The sequence below is a fragment of the Protobothrops mucrosquamatus genome, unplaced genomic scaffold (assembly GCF_001527695.2).
Source record: "Protobothrops mucrosquamatus isolate PMUCROS unplaced genomic scaffold, P.Mucros_1.0 scaffold92, whole genome shotgun sequence".
NCBI classification, from domain to species: Eukaryota; Metazoa; Chordata; class Lepidosauria; order Squamata; family Viperidae; genus Protobothrops; species Protobothrops mucrosquamatus.
In genome coordinates, this window is record NW_015386467.1 from 793,021 (window position 1) to 807,138 (window position 14,118).

At 38.5% G+C, this 14,118-nt stretch overlaps 1 protein-coding gene across 1 annotated transcript in view; it reads left to right on the forward strand.

Annotated features, from left to right (window-relative positions):
• The first annotated feature begins 298 nt into the window (after positions 1-298).
• Positions 299-14,118, forward strand: part of PAPOLG (poly(A) polymerase gamma) — a 38,281-nt gene continuing 24,461 nt past the window's right edge. Inside the window, exons 1-8 of the mRNA XM_029283445.1 lie at positions 299-345; positions 4,420-4,575; positions 4,747-4,813; positions 5,792-5,873; positions 6,027-6,136; positions 7,534-7,587; positions 8,707-8,818; positions 11,163-11,252. Coding sequence (XP_029139278.1) covers positions 299-345; positions 4,420-4,575; positions 4,747-4,813; positions 5,792-5,873; positions 6,027-6,136; positions 7,534-7,587; positions 8,707-8,818; positions 11,163-11,252 — 718 coding nt within the window. The remainder of the gene's footprint in view (positions 346-4,419; positions 4,576-4,746; positions 4,814-5,791; positions 5,874-6,026; positions 6,137-7,533; positions 7,588-8,706; positions 8,819-11,162; positions 11,253-14,118) is intronic.

The window sequence follows — 14,118 nt, forward strand, 5'->3', positions numbered from 1 at the left end:
AGACTGGTTTGTCTAAACGACGAGATTTAGGTTGAGGGACGATGGTTGTTAGTTTTCCGAAACATTATCTCCCAAAACCTTCGTCATAGATTTACGAATCAGTAGCTGATCCACAAGAAATGGAAAAGAGCCGAGAGACAACGGAAGTCCGCAAGTGGACCCCTGTTATACCAGGCCTCACCAGCAGAGGGCGCTGTTGCTTCTGTATCGTGGCGAGTGCTCCTCCCTCCCTATATAGGAGACCGAGGGAGGAGGTGGTGGTTGAACGCAGGTGTTGCGCGCGCGTTGAAGGCGGTCAATGCGTGCAGAGCTCATGCTGGCGGTAGGCATGAAGGAGACGTGCGGGTAAGGGGGGGGCGGAGGCTTGTCACGTCACCTCACGAAAGGGCAGCCCGGGAGGCGCTGGGCTCTTCTTCGCTTGAGGAAAGCGAGGTGGACGCGTGTGACCCGCTGCGGTCGCTGCTGACGCTTTCTCCCCTTCCCACGCTCAGCTCAGAATTTCCATTGGCTTTATGGAAACCGCTAACTCACTCTAGAGCACTTTGGATAAATGCGACCGCTAGAAGCAAAACCGTAAAAAACGGAGGCATGTTTCTTGGGGGATAAGAAAGTGAAAAAGTGTGTGCTCCAAATGTATTGCTCGGCAGCCCCATCATCCCCAATGCGCGTGGAAATTTGGGAAGGTTGGTGTACTTTGAGTGGCTTTAGTATCAGTTGGCAAGGACTCATACACACGCGCATAAATATACCGAAGAGAGACGGAAGAAAAAGTATCTTGCATTTCGTTTTATTTTGAGATCCCTGTGGTTTATCTTCTCCTCCCCAGTACTTTGTGTATGAAAGCAAGCATCCACACTTACACCCTCAAGCTAATTCTTATGTCTCTGGCGCAGTAGATGTTAGTCCATTAAAATTATGGCTAAGCATAGTAAGTAAAAGTTTCAAGGTACTGAAAACTGTTATGCCTTTTTTAAAAACAGAGAAATAGGTTGCCCAAGTTCTGCTGTTTAAGAAATGGAGCTAGGAAGTCTCAGTATATCTACCCTTTCCTGTTGCTCCAGGATGCCCTGTGGTTAGCTTGTGTCACTGCTCCCCCCCCCAGCTGTTGATGAGCATACTTATTCTACACCTGCAGAGAATGAGGTAGTCGGCCCTAAAGTGGTACATTGAATCATTTCTGCCAAGTTATTACATTTTTGAAACGCCATTTTTTCAGAGGTTCCCAATATAAGGCAGATGAATGCATTGTCCCCTTTCTTGTTTGTTCTACATTTAATTTGGGGTATGTAGTTAGGCCCCTGGGTAGAGAGAGTGGCCCTGTTTGCTATGGAACATTATGGTCCATCCTATTCTTAACTCCGTATTGTCACTTATCCCCTCTGGGCTGTTTGCTTGCTTCTCCGGTAGCAAGGTAACCCTGGTCAAGCATTAGATTTCCTGAAGACAGTGTTAACAATAAAAGGTGAAGAGGACAGTTGAGGAGATAGCTTCCTGTTTTACTTGCTAGATTTGCAACTAAAAATTAGGTAGTATCTGTCAGAAGACCCAACACCATTACATGGCCAAAGTCTGTGAATGTGTTGACTTGTTTACCCTTTAGTAGTTAAGTAATGTGCTATAGATTTGGGAAGGGAAAAACCATCTCTGGTGAAGGATGAAACAAGAATTCTTTGGGGCATGGTCCACTCTTTTTGCCACCTTGCTCTTTACTATGCAACCTGAGATGCTTTACTTGAAATTGAATCCCATTGATTTAGGTTGGGTTTAGATTTCTGAGACCTGTGGTTGCATTGCAACCTTGCAACCAATGACCTCCCCTGTAGATGTTTTTGGGTCTCTGGTTTTATAATATGTTTTCCAACCTAGTTGGTTTCCTCATGATTTAATCCTAGATGGGCTGGTTTTAAGCTCTCCTTACATACAATATAGATCCCTTTACCCCCACAGAGTGTTCCTTAATTTCACTTAAAAGATGTTTAACAATTGAATAGTTGATAGCAATCAGGTGCACAATATCAAGGGAGGAAAGATACAATCTTGTTTTCCTCTTATTTCTCCTGGTCATTAACATTTTTGTTGCATTCTGACTTAAGTTCTTTCTCATGAACCCAAACCTCAATTCAATGGTCTTATCCAGGGGTCTTCAAACTCTGCCTTTTTATGACTCATGGACTTCAGCTCCCAGAATTCCTCAGCCAGCGTTTGAAGACCCCTGGTCTTATCAGAGAATGTGTCTATAATGTAGGACAGCCTTCCTCAATCTGAGCACCCTCCAGATGTATGGAATCCAGCTAATAGAATTCCTCAGGAGGTGTGGCCGTTGCTGAGAATTCTGGGGGATTGAGCACCTGGAGGATGTCAGGAAGGTTAATATAGACACATGGCTAAGCCAGGAAATTATTCACAAACAAGGGAAAGACATTGAAACTGGAAGGGAGAGAGATTATTGAATTCCTTTCCAAAATTATATGTAAGCAGGGGTGAGTTCCTGAGTCAATAATTGCTTTGCCTTCCATAACAATCCAGATAGGTCATAGGCCATCTTGGTCATTTTTTGGAAAGGAAGGATGGGACTTCTTTTGAAAGTGCTTTCTGGTTTATCTTGTTGCTACCCAAATCTTCATTGTGCTCAGTTTCACTGCTGGAGAAGAGAGTGCTTGGTTGTAGAGCATTTGCTTTCCACATAGAAGAGCCTCCCTATCCACTAGTCAAAAGGGATTAGGGATTAGATCAGTGTTTCTCAACCTTGACAATTTTAAGGCATGTGGACTTCAACTCCCAGAATTCCACAGCCAGCAATGCTGGCTGTGGAATTCTGGGAGTTGAAGTCCACATGCCTTAAAATTGTCAAGGTTGAGAAACACTGGATTAGATAATGGGACAGATTTGTGTGCCTGAAACCTACTGCCACAATCAATAGTATTGAGTTAGATAAACAATTTCTCTTCCCTATATGAAAGCATTTCTGCTCTCTGATTATTTGAGATTAACAATAGATAAAAGGTGGAGTAGACTATTGGTTGATCAGTGTGATTTACAGCACAAATTTCAGAGTGATGTTTGACAGTAACAACAGATGAACAATTGGAAGAACAAAATTGTGCTGCTAAAATTAAAATAGCTAAAAAGAAAATAAGAAATGCCTGATGGTTTGAAGGGATTGTGAACTCTATTCTGGGAAATTCTTGGTTTGGGAAATGAATTGAATGTGTCTGTTTCACCTTGTTTGATACACTGCAGGATTGTAGTAAGGAAGAAAAAGTTATGTGAGTGTGAAATCTGTTCATTGCTGCTGCTTAATTTTAAAAGCCAATGTCTCAAATATAAGACACCCACACCCACACACACACACCAAGAGCCCTTAGAAAATTCTGCTTACCATATTTCATAATAATTCTATTCTTGGCTTGTGAAGAACCATATGGATCCCACAACATTCAAAAGTTGCCCACTCCTGTCCTAATCACACAGGAATATGATTTAGGATGCTTAAATAAAAGACAAAAAAGCAACTAAGTAGAATTTTGAAATGGAGATTATCAGTAGATAATGATGCTGGAAACTAATGCTAATGTTCCCTCTATAAGCATGACTGTTAGGAGAAAGTTACTTATGAATATGTGAAAATAATGTTTTTGTCTTGTACAGTAAAATAGAAAGAAGTTGGTTATGGGGATGAGGGTCTGCTTCAGACATTCCTGTACTTGCAGTGATCTGTTTCATACAGTAATGGGCCAAACTCTAGAAGGGACAACTATCTATTTAGCACTTGAGTCATTCTTAGATGTTGTATTTTCTATAATTATTTGATTCTAAGTCAAACATATCAAAATATTTTAAAAGCTACATTGAAAGATATTAGTTTAATTTATATTTATAATACAATGAAAAAATGAACTTGGGTGAGATCCTTATTAGTGAACACAATGCAAAACTTACAGATCATTTTATATTTGTAAAAGGCATGCAAAAGTGGACTTACAAATAAATGTACTGCAATAATCAAGCCAGGATAGACTGATCTTTAAATGTGTATCCATGCATTAAAGTCTGTAATACTAGGAAAACTGTTAAGAAGAGATACATTTCTAAAATTTTAGCTAACAACAAAGTGATGCTGCTTTCTGTGTAAAAACCTATCCTTTTTTTTTTTTTGCCTTAAGATGCAAGCTATCTTGAATACTGAATTGATATTAGTAGAAACCTTAGTTTTTAATATTATGGAAACGTGCCTTTGCTTGAACTGTAGAATTTCACTTCAGATATGAGGCTATTTCCTATAATAGCTTTTTTCCTGCAAATTCTGGACTTTAAATAAGATAAATTACTTAATATGCAATGGGAATGTGAAGAAAAGAGTTGGTTGTGATGGAGAAAAATAAACTCCTTAGTCTTGATTTATGTAAATTTTCTGTACAGAATTTTTTTGGAGAAGCAGCTGGAAAGGCACTACGGAATTTCTTCTCCCATTAGTTTGGCACCACCAAGGGAAATAGATTATATCTATTCACAGAAATTGATTGAAGCCCTGAAGCCTTTTGGTGTATTTGAAGAGGAAGAAGAGCTGAATTGCAGGTAAAAGGGAGTACATATAGTAACTACTGATCTTAAATGAACATTTTCTAATTACCAGAGTCATAATAGTGAGTTTTTCTTGGTGGAATTACAATAGGATAAACCCCTTGGCACCAATTTTTAGCACTACTTTTAAATGTTTTGTTTATGTTAAATATTTCCTCACTGCAGGTTAGCTGTTCTTGACAAACTAAATAACTTGGTTAAAGACTGGATTGCAGAAGTTGCTGAAAATAAGGTAAGAGGCCTGTCAAAGCTTGACTCCTCCAGACTATTTATCTTGTTTTAAGCTAGAATTCTGTTGGGAGTATTAGAGATTTAGCTGTTATCTGAGAGACGTTTGCTGTCAAGCTATAGGTACCCTGCCATATATCAGAAGACTAACTGTTCCCTCCATGGAGTTCTTCATCTCCCACTTTCCCTTCCTTCCTGCCAGCCCTATTTTGGAGGCAATTGGGATAATCTTTGAAGCCACAAGACTTGCAGCAAATGATACTTGATTGCTCTGGAAAGCTCATGACCTATCATTGTTGTTAAATCATTGATAGAGTCAAACTTTAACAAAAGCTCTCTTTGCAAAATTTCCTTTCCAAGGTGGAGGCAGGCAAGGCTGAAGACAAGATGTCAACTTACTTGAGATTTTTTAGTTAGCGAGTGTTTGCTCAAAGATTGGTGGATAAGCTACAATTGACTTGGCACACAGAATGCATTAAATCATAAGTTATGGCTTGAAGATTTCAGTGGCTGAAATTACAAAACATAAAACTGGGCAAACTACAGTACATTATAGCTAAGCATAATGCCAGAACATGCCAGTCTGTTGTATAATTTCCGTAAATGCACTCAGAGTGGTTCATAGAAGTTGATAAATTGGTTTACAGTTAAGTAGATATGCTATAAGTGGGAAAAAGAAGAAAAAAGATTAAGCAAATTTAAAAAATACTAGTTGCATAAGGAAGTACTGGGAAGAGCAAACAGCTTTAGCTAAGACCATTGCCATCTTACCACTGACGGCAAAACATGTTGGGAATAATGACTATNACTATAATTGAAATACTTCTGGAATAGGAGGGTTGATGAAAATGTTAACTGTTAAAAAAATTGAAGATAGTGGAAACACTGTTGTACCTCTGTGTGTGCACATGTTAAATATAGTTATATACATTATTGGACTCACTTATTTTTTCAAAGTATAACTTTTTCTACTTTCCTGTAGAATTTGCCATCTTCAATCTCATCCAGAACTGGTGGCAAAATATTCACATTTGGTTCCTATCGTCTTGGAGTCCACACCAAAGGTAAGATCTACCAGGTACATTGGACTGCAGCTGTTTACTTAATTTGCAGCTGGCATGGATAGGCTATCAGATTGGGAAAGGCTGTTATAAACAGTCTTGAACTGTGAACATTTTCATCTTCATCAACTAATTGCTATGACTGTTTTTCGGTAGGTGCTGACATAGATGCGCTCTGTGTAGCCCCTAGACACATAGAAAGATCGGACTTCTTCCAGTCGTTTTTTGAAAAGTTAAAGCTCCAAAATGGCATCAGAAATCTGAGAGTAAGTCTCTTTGTCTTTCTTTAACCATCTCGGGTGTACATGTCATTCACTTGATGGTTGGGCAGCACTGTGTGAAAGTGGTTTATTAACAAGCCTTGAGAGGTTCAGAAAGGCTGTATTGAAGTGATACAAAATTTGTAAACATGTTTTATTTTGTTTTAATTGAAGTTTAGAAGCATTCAGGTTTATGCGCCAAATTAATATTTCTCAACTTTCTTCCCTGCTAGCTGGAAAATTCTGGGAGTGTGAAGTCCACTGGGGGGACATTCACCTCTGGGGAAACATTTAGATCTGAGAGCTCTTCTATGTCTACATATAAGAAGTACTCTCCAAAAAATGAAGGCAGCAAAGGCAGACAGTCAATTTAAAATAAGTCATTAGTATGTTTATTTCCTATTTATTCATTTTCTTTCTATTGCATCAACAATTACAACTTTGAATTATGGGATGCACCCAGGAGGTCTGCCACAATATGAAAGCTTTATTTCTTATCCTCTCTTGTTTCCTTAGCTTTGGGAAGATCCCAAGTGCAGAAGCACTGATGTATGAGTAAGAGAAGGAAAAATATTGCTTTATCTAAGCTATTTTACAGAAAGGCTGCCTGTATTTGTCAGTTAAGGTTTTTTGAAGATGAATTTGTCAGGATTATTTTTTTGAAGATCCAGAGATACTGGGCCATTCAAGAGTAGTTAATAATAAGGGTAGTTAATTAATAAGAAGGACTAGGGGTGACATGATAGCAGTGTTCCAATATTTGAGGGCTGCCACAAAGAAGAGGGAGTCAAGCTATTCTCCAAAGCACCTGAAGGCAGGACAAGAAGCAATGGATGGAAACTAATCAAGGAGAGAATCAACCTAGAATTAAGGGGAAATTTCCTGACAGTGAGAACAATTAATCAGTGGAACCACTTGCCTCCAGAAGTTATGGGTGCACCACCACTGGAAGTTTTTAAGAAGAGATTGGACAACCATTTGTCTGAAATTATGTTGGGTTTCCTGCTTGAGCAGGGTGTTGGACTGGAAGACCTCCAAGGTCCCTTCCAACTCTTATTCTATTATTCTGTTAATTGTTAGAATTAGGCACTTTCTTACACCTTGTCTGGGATATAGAACCTAGGATTATTATATACTTTTATAATCTGAACTCTGATGTGGGGTGCTGGTATAACTTAAATTTTGTTTTAGTAAAAATAAACTTGCTATTTTAAAAATATGTGATAGATTCTGCTTTTTATTGAGGTATTTAAAGGTTATGTCTTTGGGGAGGCTGAGATATCTGAGCCCTCTGTTTTACTTTAGAAAAAGTTACATTGTGATTGTGTTGCATATCTTCATTCTGGAAGTAGTGAAATAATTCAAAACTACTTCAAGTATATGTTTTTCATTCCCTCCTACAGGCAGTTGAAGATGCATATGTACCAGTAATCAAGTTTGAATTTGATGGTATTGAGGTAAATATAGTTTTTGTCCTATTGTCAGTGGTGGGATTCTGCCTGTTTGCACCACTTTGGCAGAACCAGTAGCTAATTTTTTGTTGCCCAGGCCCAGAATGGACTTCCGGAAGGGGCATCCACACAGAGAACCAGTTGTTCACATATTTGAATCCCACCACTGCCTATTATGTACTGTACACAGCTTCTTGAAATTTGAATTTGATATACTGGTTGTTCTTTTTAAGAGCAGAACTTGTTCTTAAAGTGATGTTTGGATAAGTAGACAGATGCCTATATATATTTTCTCCAAGTGTGAATGAAGAGATGGAATAAACAGCTGAGATTAGGAATGGTTTGGCACTTAGCTTGAGCACTGAAGTAACAGAATTTTGCAGATACCCCTGGGAGCAAATTTGGACTAGGTTTCTATTAGTCTTCACAATGACATGATTGCTAGCATAAAAAAAATAGCTAACATTTATCTTTCCTTTTGAGTAATCAAAAAGAAAAGCATTGGAAAATAAACAATACTAATAATACGACAACAAAGTGGCAAGCAAATGAAAAATAGCTCTCATTGGAAATTGTAAATGAGGCATTTCTGTGTCAACATATAAAAGTAAAGTGATTTGCATTTATTAAACACATTTATTAAAAGATACTTGTGTACCCTAACATATATGTAAATTAAAGGAAGATATGTACAAGATCATATGTCATATGTTAGCAGACTGAGAAACAATCTTTTAAACACCTTACTAATGAAAATACTGAAATAGAGAAGATATTTACTAATTCACACAGCCTTGGGTTCAGCTAATAAATCTTGAGGATATGGGGAATATAGAAGTAAGTCCTGCAAAACTGAAGTCTGACTATAGTAAGTATAATGAGCATGCAGCAGTTTGTCATGGTGGCTGATATTATGCAGCTTTTTTTTTTACAGTTCCAGAAGACATGTGTATGAATTGCAAGATTGATTCAGTACAGTATTACACAGGCTATGTGTACTGAATTTTGTGAGATGTTTCTTCTACCTTCTGAGCAGGATACATAGATCAAACCAGAATGCCTGCTACTTGGTAGCACATTGTTAGAGTTACTGCTGAGATACCATTTTCATTTCTTACGTTTTAGATTGATCTTGTCTTTGCAAGACTACCCCTGCCAAGCCTTTCAGATAGCCTGGACCTTAGGGATGATGCCCATTTGAGAAGCCTTGATATCAGATGCATTCGGAGTTTAAATGGTAATTTAAAAGCTTTCCCTAGTCTGGTATCTTTATAACTTGGCTTGAGGATTCAGGCTAAGAATAATTGTCTTGTCTTTTCAAAACAGAAACAGTGGCTGGACGGTGATGTTCAAATGTGTGCATTATCGTGTGATAATGGATGGAATGGACCCATCCATTAATTTCCATTCATAAGCAATGGATGGAAACTAATCAAGGAGAGAAGCAATCTAGAACTAAGGAGAAATTTCCTGACAGTTAGAACAATTAATCAGTGGAATGATTTGCCTCCAGATGTTGTGGGTGCTCCAACACTGGGGGGTTTTAAGAAGAGACTGGACAACTATTATCCATATAGGGTTTCCTGCTTGAGCAGGAGGTTGGATTTAGAAGACCTCCAAGGTCCCTTCCAACTCTGTTATTCTGTTATAATGCTTAAAGCTTACTGTACGCATGGTTGCACGAATCTTCAAATTCTGAAATACAGTTTGCTTAAAACATGATGGAACTCTCATACACAGGTGTAAATAGCATGTAACACTTTTCAGCATTCAAAAAAAATGCTTCAGTTCTTGCAAAAATAGTTTTGCAACAAAAATTCTTCCAAAACTTGAGGCGCTGTCACAGAGAAGAGGGGGTCGACCTATTTTCCAAAGCACCTGAAAGCAGGACAAGAAGCAATGGGTAGAAAACATTAAAAAGAGCTCCAACCTAGAATTAAGAGAAATCTCCTGCAGTGAGAACAATTAATCAGTGGAATGGCTTGCCTCCAGAAGTTGTGGATGCTCCATTCCTGGAGGTTTTCAAAAAGACATTGGACAACCATTTGGTCAGAATGATATATCCTGCTCCAGCAGGAGGTTGCAGTAAAAGACTTCCAAGGTCCCTTCCAATCCTATTATTTTATATTCTAAAATCCTATTGGATAAGTCAGGAAGATCATAGTGTTATTGTTGACACGATATGACCAGATTAACACAAAGGCAAATTCTACCAGATCTTCACCAATATTAGAAAACCATAAACAAAACTATTCCACTACCATCTCACCAATATTGGAAAAATAGGCATTGGTTTTTAATATTGCTGCCCCAATCCTGCACTGGGTCCACTGCTCAGTGTACCCACACTCAGTGTACCCACTGAATACACCTAGGTGGAAATTGTAAAGAATCTTTATTCTGCTGAAGAAAATGACACAGGATCATCTGTCTCAAAGCCTCTCAAATATCTTCTGGTGAGGTTTAACCAGCATTTACCACAAGTTACAGCATGCATATATCACAGGGTCACAAGATATTTTTCCATGTTCCTTTAAAGTAAATCCTGCATTTTTAATATTTCAGCATTGCACATATGCATAATACAATACTCAACAAAGTTACGTAAGTTAACTAATGCTACATGTTCCATACCACAACTTTTCCAGCAAACTTCCCTTTTCAGCATCCATATTTAGCCATAATATTTGCAACTCTCTCCTGTTTGCCTTTTGCCTTATCCCATAATACACTTGGGGTTACAGTTTAGCAGGCTAAATATGCTTAGGCTTTTATTGAGCGTTTATCAAAACTTTATTGGGAATTTGGGGTTTTCTCTTCTAATATTCCTGTTCTTAAACAATTTGGCCATCTGCTGATAGAAATATGACATATAAAATCTTTATTAATTCATATGCTGTCTATGTATTTAATATGTTCATGTGTTAAAAGGCTAGTTTCTTCAGGAATATATCCTAGAAAATCTGGAGAGTTTGTATCCATCTTCCCAATTGGAAAGAAAAAACAAAAAATTAAGCTACAGTGTTAATATTGAGAGCCAGATTGGTATTGTGGTTAAGGCATCAGGCTAGAAATCAGGACACTCTGAGTTTTAGTTCTGCTTTAGGCACAAAACTAGCTGGGTGATTTTGGGCCATCGCCTTCTCTTAGTCCTAGAAAGCAGGCAATGGCAAAAAAAACATCTTGATGTTGCATGATTGTTATAGCAGCTAGATTTCAGGAACTAGCATTTAGAATAATCCTTGGATATGGAAAAATATGGTAAAATGGTCTGCGTATGAGTAAATCATCTTTTCCAAAAATTGTCTTTTTTATGTGAGATAACATTTAATATTACTGTTTCAGACCAGTTTTCATCATTTTTTTTCAGGATGACTTAAGCAAAACAAAGACTTTTGTTCAAGCTGGAATGTTTCAGATATGTTAAATTACATTCCAGTTACTGAATATGACTGGGAATTCTTGCCAATGTGATGTGCTGAATCTGGATAGCAAGGTGCTGAGGAATGCTGCTGTAAACCATTGCTTGCCATTATTGGTGCTTTGCCTATTTAACTTGAAACTTTAATGTTTGTCGGCAGGTTGCAGAGTCACTGATGAAATACTTCATTTGGTACCAAACAAGGAGAACTTCAGGCTGACACTCAGAGCAATTAAACTGTGGGCTAAGCGTAAGTACTTAATACATCAAATTTTGCACTGTCAGCTGCACAACTTAATAGTCCTTGAAATGACTCTTTAGGTTAAGCCAAGTGAGATTGTCATATATGAATGTTTTCTGCAAATCTTCATAATGGCAGTTGGGTCATAAATTTAGTGGATCCTGAAACAAATTTACATGTGTCTAATGTTTGCAAAGCAGCAGCTGGATATGTGTTTGCCATTCCTGTTAAATGCTCAAAACCTACTTTAAGCCATAGCAAGTAATTAAGCATTGGTATTTGAGCTGGACATTATCCAGATTGTATAAGTGACAGAACAATTAATCAGTGGAACAGCTTGTTTTCAGAAGTTCTGGGTGCTCCATCAAAAAGAGACCGGACAACTACTTGTCTGAAATGGTACAGGGTCTTCTGCTCAAGCAGAGGGTTGGACTAGAAGACCTCCAAGTTCCCTTTCAACTCTTGTTATTCTGTTACCAGAGTTCAGTCCTATGTAAGAACAAGAATAGAAATATTGCAGTTGCCCTATTACTACGTCACCTAAAAGGCTCTCCTGGGCCTGGCAAGTAGCACTGAGGTTCCTGTAAGAATTAAGAAACTAGTTTCTTCAATAGTATAACCAAGAAAATCTGATGAGCTGTTCCTCATTGGAAATTAGATTTGCACTCACTTTGTTATAAAAAATTATGTACAAATTATATCCTGTACTCTGCTGTAATTCCTGATTCATATTGCCAAAAAAGTTCAATCCAAATATTGAAGAAGTCACAGTGCCTTTCTCATTCTTATCAGTTATGAAGGTGCATTATTGGAACATACATATAGTAGCAGACATGACTACTCTTAGCATTTTCTGAAGTTATCCTTAGCTACAGGGAAAAAATGATTTGCTTCTAGACATTGAAAGACATTGATATTTTCCAGCGAGAGTGAAGTAGTTCATTCTTTTTTAGAGAATCCTTATAAACAAAATGTCAGCTCAATCAAGGGATTGAAACACATGACCTTTTAAACCAATATCTGTGTTTCTTTGCACATGCTAGAGGAGGCTCCCTATGGTTTAAGCATACTGCTGCCTACCAAACATTTTAGGAAGAGGTTTTCTACCTCATGTTAATTAAATGTATGCTTGTTCTAGAGGTGTATCCTTCTGATTATATTATTTAGGGTCTAAATGTGTACTGCTTTTCTATATATCTCATTCCTACTTAGTTTACAATAATCAGAACAAGAACTATTTTTAGAAGTGTCCTACTTTTAAAATGGTCAACAAAATATGTATCTTAAAAATTTGCAATATCCCCATTCAGAAGATTATAATTTGTAAACAGCTAAATTTATGGAAGATAGGTTTGGGGGCATTTAATAGAAACAACCTAAATTAATTTTCATGAACTGAGTCAAGATCCCTCTGAATATCATATGCTGGGGGTTACATTCTGAGAAAAGTGGAGCACTCGCCAATGTCTAGATAGATAGTCCTCGATTACAACAGTTTGTTTAGTGACCATTCAAAGTTACAACAGCACTGAAAAAAGTGACTTATGACTGTTTTTCACTCTTAAGAGCATCCCCCATGGTCACATGATCAAAATTCGGATGCTTGGAACTGGTTCATATTTATGATAGTTACAACATCCCAGGATCATGTGGTCACCTTTTGCAACCTTCTGACAAGCAAAGTTAATAGAGAAGCAGATTTGCTTAAAAACCATATTGCTAATTTAACAACTGAAATGATTCACTTAACAACTGTAGCAAGAAATGTTGTAAAATGGGCCCAAAACTCACTTAACAAATGTCTCACTTAGCAACATAAATTTTGGGCTCAATTGTGGTCCTAAGTCAAGGACTACCTGTACTGTAACTGTTTTGAAAATGGGAGATGGATATTGATGGTTCTAGGTCTGATTTGATATTCTGATAGATCTAATATACTAATTTGATAAAAGGAGATATAGGACATAGTTTTGTTCCAGAATGATACCGCAAATGAAGGTAAATATACGTATCGCAGGATGTTTCAGGATCCAATCTGAGTCGGTCACTGGGATCAAATGTTCATTCTTCCAAGTTTCAGGCTCATACTGGAGCCCATCATCAGGGAACTTCTGTGCTGCCCCCTCCCCCCTCCCACACACACCTATGGCAAGAGTTCTACAGGTCCTCGGAAAGCACCCCTGTTGCGCAGGTCCAGATTCCAAGCTCTGTACAGCAAGAGTAACTGGGTATCCAAGTCCAATGGGCATACACATCAAGTCCAGGAAAGCAGTCCAAGAGTCAAATAAGCCAGGATATGCAGCTCAAGCACATAAGGCAACACTCAAGTCCTCAGAGCGGGGTTAAGTAGGCAATGCCAGTGCAGCCCTCCATGAGAGGTGAGGTTGCCTCCTCATGAGTAGCCTATCTGACCAGACGTGTGCCTCTCTCCTCTGCTCTGTGTGGACTCCACCTCCTCCTCATTGCTAATGGGTAGCAGCTATTTCCAGTCCTAGCATGGAGCCTCCTGGCCAACTTGCTGCAGCTGGCCTCTCTCAGCCTCAGCCTACCCCTGGTCCAGTCGACCTAGCTGAGGCTGCTGCATCAGGCTATCATTCTCTGAGCCCGATCCTGACCAATAGTCCACTCCATACTTTCTCTGAAGACTCAAACTCCTCCTCCTTCTCCTCTGAAGGGGGTGGGGGGAATATGTGCACTGGGCTGTTCTCTGCATTGTATGGTTACTGATTGTGTGTAGCTTTTAGTTATTAATTAGGGTGTTGATGGCTGGCTATTAAGTCATTGATTGTTGTTACCTTGTGCTGCTGTGCCCTCGATTCCTAAGTACCTGATAGGCTGGTGATAAATCAGCACTCCTATTGACTGACAAGGGCCC